This window comes from Molothrus aeneus, chromosome 4 (genome assembly GCF_037042795.1).
Source record: "Molothrus aeneus isolate 106 chromosome 4, BPBGC_Maene_1.0, whole genome shotgun sequence".
Classification (NCBI taxonomy): Eukaryota; Metazoa; Chordata; class Aves; order Passeriformes; family Icteridae; genus Molothrus; species Molothrus aeneus.
In genome coordinates, this window is record NC_089649.1 from 34,138,332 (window position 1) to 34,149,327 (window position 10,996).

General features: G+C 38.1%; 1 protein-coding gene across 1 annotated transcript; it reads left to right on the forward strand.

Annotated features, from left to right (window-relative positions):
- The first annotated feature begins 353 nt into the window (after positions 1-353).
- On the forward strand, positions 354-10,699 carry SMIM31 (small integral membrane protein 31). Its single transcript, XM_066549141.1, is given in 3 exon segments — positions 354-385; positions 1,107-1,236; positions 10,629-10,699. Coding segments are annotated over 2 exon segments (183 nt in total). The 5' UTR covers positions 354-385; positions 1,107-1,124.
- The last annotated feature ends 297 nt before the right edge of the window (positions 10,700-10,996 follow it).

The following is a 10,996-nucleotide window of genomic DNA, read 5'->3' on the forward strand; positions in this document are numbered from 1 at the left end:
TTAGTCTTGTTTACAATCATGTTAATATTTCACTAGGGCTTAAAATGCAACACGATTTACAAGGTGCAATCTTCAGTCTTGCCTGCCCCAAAGGCATTGCTACAATTTCTGTGCTTTCACTTTGCTTTCACATGCCAGCATCCTGGAGGCAGGTACAGGAGAAACAAGTGTCCTGTGGAGCTGTGCCTCTCCTGCCACTTTCACAGCCCTCTGGTCTGAAGTGGGCTGTACCTGCGGAGAGCAAGGCAGCGGCTGGAAAGCATCAGGGAATCACGTTACGTTTTAGGTCCTCCCAGCTTCGGGTGATTAACTCGGTCCCTTTCATAGAACTGGGACGCTTTTGACGAGAACCCAATGGAATATGTACGCAAATCGCTGGCAGTCAGTAAGTGCCAGCTTCTCTTTACTTACTGCTCAAGTCGTTGTCTTTTTTTTCTCTTTTTTTTATTTCCCCCTCCCCCACAAAATTCTGTAAAACTGTATCGGACTCCTTGGTTTTAAGATTTCTGGGAGAGTGTTTTTAGAGCTAAATCATATGGGCAACTGAGCACTTTAAACTTCCACTGACTTCAGAATTCCTGGACTATTGACTGGAATTTGATTAGCAATTTGGTGGTAATGTTCGGACTTCCTCTCATACATTTTAAACTTTCCACTACACAGAAGGCAAGGGGGGGAGGTATATTCCGGCAGTTTTTCTATTAAGAAAAATCTATGCTTTCCTACACATCATTATAGATAATTTTTGTTTTAATAAATGGGGTTTAATATTCTTTCAGAGTCCAGGTATGTTTCTGTTATTAAATACCTTGCACACAAAAACATATAAAAATAAATATAGCATATAGATGTATTTGCACATACAGTTAAGTGCAGCTGCTCAAAGTGTCCCCTAGAGCAACAGCGCATTCTGAATCCTCGGCAAAAGGTTTGGGCTTACATTCTTGTATGAGCCAGCAGCATTGTTTCCCTTTTACCCAGCGAAGTGACTTAACCAGTTTGACCAGGATCTAGTATCCTCCTGAGTAAAGACTTAACTGCTCCATTGAGAGCAGTCATTCCCACAGCCAGTCAGATGAGTAAACGCTTTTACACTCTTTTCCTAGGCGAAGCAGTAGCAGTTCATGGAGCTGCCCTTCACAAACCTTGAAGTAGCTTTCATCTTGCTGGCTTTTGTCATTTTCACCTTGTTTACCCTGGCTTCTATCTACAGTGACTCCCATGACAACAAAGAAGGTAATGATCTAAAATCAATGTAGTACTTAACAGGTTTTACTAACTAATACTCTAACTACATGTTTTGTGGTTTATCTTGCTGATAGACTTACAGTACCCGACACCAGCTTTAGAAATACCATTCGAAGGGGCAGAGAGTAATTGCTTAAGGCATCAGTAAAAGTCACTAGCATAGAAATTGTGTAAGGTCTGAGAAGGAGACTCTTTAGAGCCGGGTCTGCCCACTTGGCCGGAGCTGTGCCACACAGCCGAGATCAGCGCTGTGAGCAACTTCTGCTCTCAGCAGGGGAGGATTTTCTCCTGGCAGCAGTTCTGCTTCATGGTCTGAGGAGTTATAAAGTGCTTAGGCTGGCAAAACTAAGGATGTTCTTGTAATCAAGGTAAATGTTTGTTTTCATGAGGCTGAAGCCAAGAATTTGCTGCCTTTTAGGAGAGTGAAAATGCCGTTAAAACAACGGGTGGGGGTGTCTTTCTCCCTTTCAAAAGATTTTGAAATCTGAATAAAACCCCAACCACATCCCCTGCTAGTTCTATAAAGAAGATTTAACATAGCCTTACACCATCGGCAGAGAATTCCCGTGTCACAGTAGTGCTGTCACAGCCACCTTCATGCCATCTAATCTCTTCATGGCAGGAGTATCAGCGAGGCTGCTGGAGTGGAGTGGGAGCAGGGAGCTCTGGCCATCCCTACCAGTAAAGGAGTTCCTCTTTTCTTCCCAGCCTCCCATTGGATCACCCTACCCCTGCCAAGCTTCCTCAAACTGGAGAAGGGGGGAAGGAAAGGAGGTAGGGAGAAAGAGACTGCAATAAACTTCTGAGGCACACAGAAATATAGCTGTTGGTTTCTGCCATATCTGACAGAAACTAATCCTGTGTTACCTTGATTTCTGCCGAAAATAAGATATTTATTTTATGGACATTTTTTGAGCAACCCTAATGGAGTGCTCTTAATGTATGTCTCATATTGTAAAACTCCGGCCTGCCTAGTAACCTGTGAAACAATAGCTAACAGCATGAAAGGTAAGGAAGTATCACAGCGCTTGCCGCCTGCATGTCAATTAGGTTTCTTTCTTGCTCTTCTGCTCCCTCAGATCTTACATCATTACTACACAGAAGGGGAAAGTGCCTGAAAACAATGCACATTTCTGTGGATAAAGTGTGGTTGCCATGAGAACTGACCTCATTCAGACAGAGTGGACACAAGCAGTTTTTCCTGGGAGAAGTCTGTTGTACTGACATGGCAAGAGGAGGATGGGGGAAGCATGTGCTGCAAGGCATGCAGTCCTTGTGGCAACCAACAAATTCTGCAGAGGCAGGAGCTTGGAAATGAGACCCTGTTTCACCAGTCTATAGCTGAGATATGTCTTATGAGATCAAAAAAGAAAGTTAACAGAAGCATATTGATTTTTAACTTATGCCTGCTATTGAGCAAAGACAAGTTAGGTCCCCTTTCTTGTCCTCAGCTTTCACAATAACTCACAACAGAGTTGTAGAGTAACTGCTTGTGACAGCACCTCCTTAGTGTCAAAACCACATGCAAACTCCTCACTTGACCTGTTTATATCACCACAACCACACTTCCAAAGAGAAAGCTGAATCTTCTGCTGAGCACTGTATAAGAGCAGAATCTTGATTTAAGAGCTCATAGACGCCAAATATCTCAAAAACCTTGATGTTCCCTCAGCAGGCCTAGTTCTCACTTTCCTAAATAGAGCTATATTCAAAGAACTTTGTATGCAATGATTTTGGACAGAACTGTCGTGAGAACAATTCATGCTTACTATTGTAGTTAAATAACCCCCTGAATTCAGGCTAAGTCCTTCTGCAATACCAGAGCTTTGTAACCATGTTTATGCCTTTCTCCTACGATGTTTTTCAAAATCTCCATTTAGAGGAAAGACCAGCAAGCAGGGAATATACAAAAAGCCTTTTGCCTAAGTTACAGTGGCAGCAGGAGAATGAAAACCCTACACCCTCTTTGCACTGACAGATTCCTGGTTAGAAGAGCTAAGTGAAATGTGTTTCAATGGGGTGCTGTCCTTCCTCAGCCTTTTAGCACACTCATACAGCACTGGGCCAGTACATTCTACTCACAGCTGGAAGAAGTATCCTTTGATTTCCCTCTTGCATGTTATCTGAACAGAAAAGGAGGGCTACAGGAGGATTCTAATTTATATTCCAGTTCAGTTATTTAAGAGGAGATAGTTGTACTTTTTTGGGGGAATATGGCTGTGCTTGTTTTATTTTCTTCTGTGGCCAGAACTTTGCACATCATTTGCTTTTCCCACAACACCAAACATAGTGTGTATTTTTCAGATATTTATTTAGGTTAGGGAAATGAGAAATTGAAATATTATCCTGTATTTCTCAAGCTTCTAAGGCAAGCTCTGAGGGAAATTGTTCTAAAAAACCAATCTCACCACATATTACAGTATTTTATCATGGAACTCTATAGCGGGGAATACAGTGCAAATCAGCTATTCCTGTTCTAGCTCAAAGCCAGTGCTCAGATTTGCCACTTCAGTGGAGAAAAGGGACTGGGAGAGAGGAGTGTGCATGGCTAAGTGTGGCAAACTAGACATATCAAATAGAGTAATTAGGAAGTGAGAAGTATGCTTACCTTCTATTAGAAGATAAGTGTTTTTTTCCTCCCTCAGAAAAATGAGGGTATGTTCTATAAGATTATTCTACCTTTGAGCAAATGCAGTAATTCATGCAAATGTAAAGAATGTCATCCTTCAAGAGTCTGTATCTACCTGAAGAAGAGAAGGAGAATATTTGGAACAATGTTCTTTGTTCAGGGAAGAAAAATAAGAAATCTGAGAGCATTTATTCATTAACTGGGGTGGAAGTAAGAGAAAGTCCTCATAACATGACAACTGAGATGCTTGAGGAAGGGCACAGAACAAGTAGAAGAACATTCTGGGAAAATGCAGGAATGTTTCACTAGGTTTGTTATAAGGAAACTTAACTCAGAAAACTAAATTTAAAATAAGGCATGCATCATTATGCATAACAGTAGCTACTGGAAGTAGTACAGAAGCTTACAGAAAGCCTAAATGTAAAATCAAGAATATACCCATTGCCTGTGTTCTAAAGCTTTTTTTGCTGGCATTACACGTTGTTCTTTACAGTTAGATGCCAACAGGCTGGCATCTGGCACAATCTGCAGGACATGGATTGGAGTAAAATTTGGAAATCTGTAGTGGCGTGATGTTCTGATGGAGGCTGCAGCACGTGTTTCCTGCTGCCCTTTTAGAAGAGCCTAAAGCCACTGTCACAACTTCCATGGAACATAATTTTCATGGCCCAGTGCCTTTTATATAAGGAATAGCTGTGAGAAAGCAGTCCTCTGATTTTCTAGGATCCTTTCTTCTGTGTAGGAGGTAAGCCTTGACTTTAATTCTTTTCCCTATTTGACCAGTATCCCTGTCAGGAACCAAACAACAGCTCCTTGAGGCAAAGTGCAATGTGCTTCACAGAGTTTTGTTCTAAGGAATATAAAAGATGACAGATTTATTGTGAAAAGGTAAAAGAGAGCGAGATTTTAAGAATTTGCGATGCATTTGCTGCCAAGAACAGACAGTCATGAGAAGAACAGTTCCAAGCAGAGTCTATGCAATAAATCTCCCACTGGAGGGAGATGTCTAGTCACTGTGAGCCACTAGCTCTGCTACTTGGAGGAGAATTATCTTGCAAAGACCAGAAACAATTCATGAATCCCTGGAAGCTTTGCTTTCAGCAGTGTCTGCTAGAATTGAAATCTCAAGTCTGAAGATTAAAATGCCTGTTTTGCCATTCATATCTCCATTGTATGACAAGCTATTCCAAACACAGGTGCAGCAAGGGAGTTCTTCTATTTACTTAGCAGATTTTTGCCTCAGGGAAATTCAACTTCATATGCACTAATTGAATTTCAGTGGAAGAAATTTACTGTTTTTCTCCACTTACACAGCATAATCCAAATGGTAAGACAGCAAGGAAGATACCCAAAAAATTTATTTCTCCTTATCTATATTCTTTTTTAAAGGAAAAATCAACCAACCAACCAACCAAAAAAAAAAAAAAAACCACACAAAGAAACCTATATACATATAATGGAAATAAAGGAAGTATTGCCTACACTAAACCACTATTTTAAAAATTTACTTATATTAAAATTTTCCATGTTTAAGAATAGTGACCCTAAAAGTGTCAGACTGAGGTGTCTGACCTGACTTTGAAGACTACACTTATAATGATTTGAGTGCTGACATACTAAGCAGTGAGAAGTACAAACAGTAAATGCACACACGAAATGCATCCTCTGATGTTCAACTTCTAATATTTTTGGTATGTTGTGTATTAGAAAAGTTTAATATTTCCATGATTTCTCTATAGATAATTTCTTTTGTTTACACACTGCTGGTGAGCCTTGTGAGGCCATGGATTCATACAGAATGCTTCAAGCACACAAATTTGTAGACAAAGCCCCTTCTGTTTCTTTTTCTTATAAAAATAAAGGCTCTATTTTCTTATAAAAATAAAGGCTCACTAAGCAAACTTAGTGATCATACATTTACAAATAACAGGTTATGTCTAGGAAAATTACATCAGCTAAAACCTTCAAAATCACACCAAGGGGAAAAATAAATGTTGTACATCAGCCACTATTTCACAGAATGAAATGAGTATGGGCAAGTCCTGAGAACTGCAAGAAAGAGAGTAACATTGTTTCCTACTAGTCAATAAATCTGATTACACTGGAGAATAAAATATCATAGAAAAGGAAATATCTAATCACGTAACACATTTTTTTTGTAACTGATTACTAGGAATTCCTGAATAATTTTGAATAAAAAAAAACTGTGCATGACATGATAAAGTTTTCTACACTTTTTCATTCCCAGCTGAATCAAACTTCACCTGTATGTTACCTATAAAGCACAATTTCAGGAATAAAGAGCCTTGGCCATGCATCCATTCTTATTAGGGAAAATTAAAGCACATAACAACAGTGTTAGATCTGCAGGAGGAAACCTGGAGAATTAACATTTAACCTTCCATTAGTCACAAAGAGATACCTTTCACCATCCTTGGGACAGTCCTTAGTGGCCTGCATTGATTTGATAACTTAGTACCAGTTTCATTCCATGCACATTCCAAAAGCACAATTCACCTGCTTGATGCATTCTGCTCTAGAGGTCAATATTTTCAAATTCTAAACCAGTAAAATAGTCAGATTTAGGCTCTTTAGCTTGGGGCTTTTTGTTCACCCCATTGGCATAATTAATAACATTAAAGACTGTGAGATTACACAGTCACTTAAAGATTTTTTTTCTCTGCTGCCTAACTGTTCTCAGGTTAATTTCACATCTTATTAAAGATTAATAAGATGCTTAGAATAATGTAATTAGTATTTTTCAAGCTTTGCTACAATCAGCACTTTCCTTTAACACCTATGTTCCTTCTGTCATTAGTGTTTGATCTTGCCCTGTGAAAACTCTTTGAAATATTTTGAGTATCTCTTTAATAAGAGGTCAAAAGTTTATTTCTATTATAAATTATTCAGAAGTATTCTACCTACTTAAGTGAGATTACAGTAAAATTTCAGTTCATTTGATGAAAGAGAATTTGGAATTTATATTCCTGGGTTTAAAATCAGCCATAAATGTGAGCTCCTTACCACCCTGTTTGATACTGTACTAAAAAAAGAAAGGTATTTTTCAGTAACTGCTTTAAACTCTGCTGCTTTTTACACTGCATTATGGACTTCAGAAGTACTACTTGGGTGTCACAGCAGATATTTTAATCAAGGTTTTTAAATTGAATGAAATCACCACAACACTTAAGATCCCTTAGTATGTACCATATGTTCCTTTTACTGCTTGCAGTACTTAGAAATGACGTTCACAGTGGGAAAGACTCACTTGGGCTTCAGAATCAGAATCTCTTCAGAACCATGTTTATGTGTGACCACAATCACAACATGTGTCACCTAAAAATATTATCAGAGCATCAAGGAAGTAGCAATGGCATCCTTAGATACATGAGAAGATGGAGGCACATTCCAGCTTTCCCTCATTTCTTGCTTTATAATTTAAAGGTTCCTTATGAATTTCCATTTGAAGTAGTTTTTAAAAAGCCTGGGATACATTTTACAATTTCTCAAGTTGAGAGACAGCTTGTGTTGATCTGAATATCCCTTTCACAAATCAGTAATATTTGTGTGTGATTTAGGCTCAAAGAAACAACTTTTAGCCCTAAAGCCAAAATAGCAACCATGTATTAAGGCTATTGTTACACCTAATAGAAGATCAATGCAAGAGGAGAACATTCTAAAAATATAAGTAACCCAAATATTCAGCTCTTCTTCAGCTCAGAAGACACTGAAAGTGGGAGATGATATAATTCTGTTCCAAATTTTATTTAAAGTGAAGTATTTTAAAATTGTAGAGAATTAAATCCTGTGGGAGGATTTTTATATTTAATATTCTTCTCTGTATCATATATGAATTTCTTTTAAGAATCATGGAGGTTTGGGGGAAAGAATATAGCTTACAGCAGAATTTTCAGATGTACTACTAAAACCAGACTATCACTGTGTAATGAAAATATAGGGCCTTGTACTCTGATAAAAAAAATCTGTATAGGGCCACCTATGGTGTACAGATTTAATGACAGTAGCACCTTGGCTGGATGGAACTACAGGAAATGCTGAAGCACAACCATCTGTATGGCAACACAGGCATGGTCCTAGAGGTGAAAATTTGCAGGTAATTGCTGAATAATTAAATAAAAGAATGTATTTAATCTGAAATAATTATAGCGACTCCTTTGAAGGTATTTTATAAACAGTTTTAGTTGCTAGGAGTGTGAAAGTACTTAATAGTCTACAGGCCAGAAGAGGAAGAGGTGGATGAAAGTGAAAATTCTATAATTTGGCTGGCAAGAAGAACACCCTATAGCAACAAGTGCTTTTCCTCCCTGCCTCCCATTCACTCAGTGTAAGGACCAGGGAGATGTTTTCATTCATAAACATCATCTGCTAGTGCTCCTTCAAGTGCAGATTGAATTCATGATTTCAACTCAAAAAAGCCATGATAAGTGGACCATGAGATGCCATGTGCTGATCAAAACAAAACTGAGGTATTTAAAGACAGTAGTATCAACATCAAACACCAAATCCAAGGGGTCGAGGTCTTTATGAGCAAGATAGTTTTATTGTCTTGTTTTTTGTTGGTTTGGGTTTTTTGTTGTTTTTTTTTCTTTGAGAAAACTTTTTGAGAAACCTAATAGGCCTACGGCAAGTCTTCCCACATACAAAAATATTGCCAGGGTGCTTTCCTGTCAGTCCTTTGCCTCCCAGCATATAAAGTTTAAAGTTCAATAACTCCCTTCAGTGGCAAAACTCAGGGAAAATAAGTCACCTTTGAAAAGCCCTACAGGGGAGGATAAAAAAGAAAGAAAAAACCAGCTCTGTTTTCAATCTAATAATGTGGGAGTAAGAGTGAAGACTAAGACTTTCCCAGGAATCCCTAAGGAACTGGTATATATTATTTTAGGACTAAATTCAGTCCATATTGCTGTCATAGGATTGCTTTTGAAATGTTGAGTAACACTCATGGATTGGATGACATTCTTACTAAACTCAGAAGTATACAACAGTTTTTCTTTCCCTTGGAGGTAAACATTGTTGATATATATATATATATAATATCTATAACAAAGTAAGTGCCAGAGAGGTTAAGTAGTCCTTCTCAGATTAAAAAAATAACAGTTTGGGTTCAAAGAAGGCAATAAATAAGATTACTCCACCAGCTCCTGTTCTCTGTCTACTAATTCTATTTTCCCCTTAAAAATATGATACTCTTGCACCCCATATATGTAAGTGGTCTCTAGAAAAGACTTTTTGAGGACTATGTTTTACAAGTAGTTCTCTGCCTGTGGGAGCATTCATATCTAAAAGAATATAGAAAGGAAGGGCTCACCAATCTCAGGGAGTTCTGCTGGCTTTGTGCCCTAGAACATTCTTCAAACATGGCAAAGCCACAAGTGTGAGCATGCACTCAGACTCATCTTGGAGCTAGAAACATTTGAAATGTGAGTGAAATTTGAAATTAGTTGATGCGTCTGCTTAGCTTCCATGTTCTATTCTCTATTTTTCTGAACTCTGCCCTTGTCTCCACTGACCCCACACAGCTCTCTCAGGCCAGTGCTTAACTGCACCTGTGAAGGAGAGACAATTGTAGAAACACAGATAAGTGACCTTAGGCAGGCTTTTGCCAGACCCAGCTGGAATCTTGCTAACATATCTCAAAATAAAATTTGTTGTCTTTAGTCTCCTGTATTCTTCACTCTACAGCCTTCAATTTGAGAGACATTTTGTTTGTGGGTGATGGAATGTGAAGAAAAGGTGGGGGCAGATTTTTGCAAAAAAGTGATGGATCTGTCCTCAGACTGGTTTATTACAAAGATAAGCTTTGTTGCATTGCTTAAAAATAAAATCTCTCTCCTTCTAGATAATTATGCTACTAAGACTGATACCTAAGGTTAAGTAGAAAAAAATTACTTATAAAGCATGTTTTTAAAATATGAAAATATTTTAAATAAAAAGCAATATATTTCTTCATTATGGTTGAATTTCGTGCAACTTGCACTGAAATAGAGGGAGGAATCCACTAACCTCTAAGTTAAAGATTTCTGTGCTCTCTGCTCCATGTAAAAGGATGCTCCTGACTTCCAGAACCTCAAGAAAACTTTTCAACCTGGGGGAAGCTGACAAAGTTGTAAAAAAACCCAAATCAACAACAACACTAAGAGATTGCTATTGTGATTTCAATGGAAGATAACCTAAGGATCAGGAGGTGAAACAGAAAGAGAAAATACTAGCCCTCAGTGAGGCAGAATTAAAAGTAATAAGGCATAAACAGGCAAACTTAAGGTGAAAGCATAGCTGTTTTTCAGTGACCTCTTCATATCAAAAATATTTTATAAAAAATGGAAACATTGTGAGACAATTAATAACAGAGGCATTGGAAGTTAGCAGTGATCAGGCAACCCCAAGCAGTCCCTTTGTACACGAGCAGGTAGGATGGCTCATCTGGAGCTTGTTTTGCTCAAATAAATCGGCAGTGTTTGATTCAGGCCACAGTATAAACAAGACAAATGAGACTTGTGAGCCATCCAGACAGAATAACTCTAAAAGGGTGTGCTACCAAGGCCAGAGCAAAGGCCTCCATCTAGTAACAGTTCAAATATAGGAGGACATAATTAAAGAACAGGTTAGACAAATACTTTGAGTGTTGAATAACTGTTCTTTGGAAGGCTGCAAAAACAAAAGTGCATCCTTTAAAGGCAAGAACACAGATGCCTAAGGACTTCAGGACAAATCAGTCATGGAGAAAGTACAGAGAAGTAGATGGAGAGGAGAGAATAACAAAAAAAAAAAAAAAAAAAAAGAAAAGAAAGAAATTCAAACTAGATGTCACAGTATCTAAAGGCACCAGCAGTCTTCTCAGGAAATATAATATTTTTCCTTGCTGCAAATTTATGCAACAGGTCAAATATATATGTTTGCCTTGTTTTCTTTGATGGCAGATTGTATAGATCAGATATCAAAGAATGTTAAGCCTATGCAATGACTGCAATTTTAAAACCACTAGAGGTGGTCCAATAGAAAAGAGCTGGAAATTGAGTAACTCCCTAATGATAAATTTCAGGGTTTGAATGCTATCAAATGCTATCAAAATGCTATCAAACTATATTCTTTTTTCTTCAA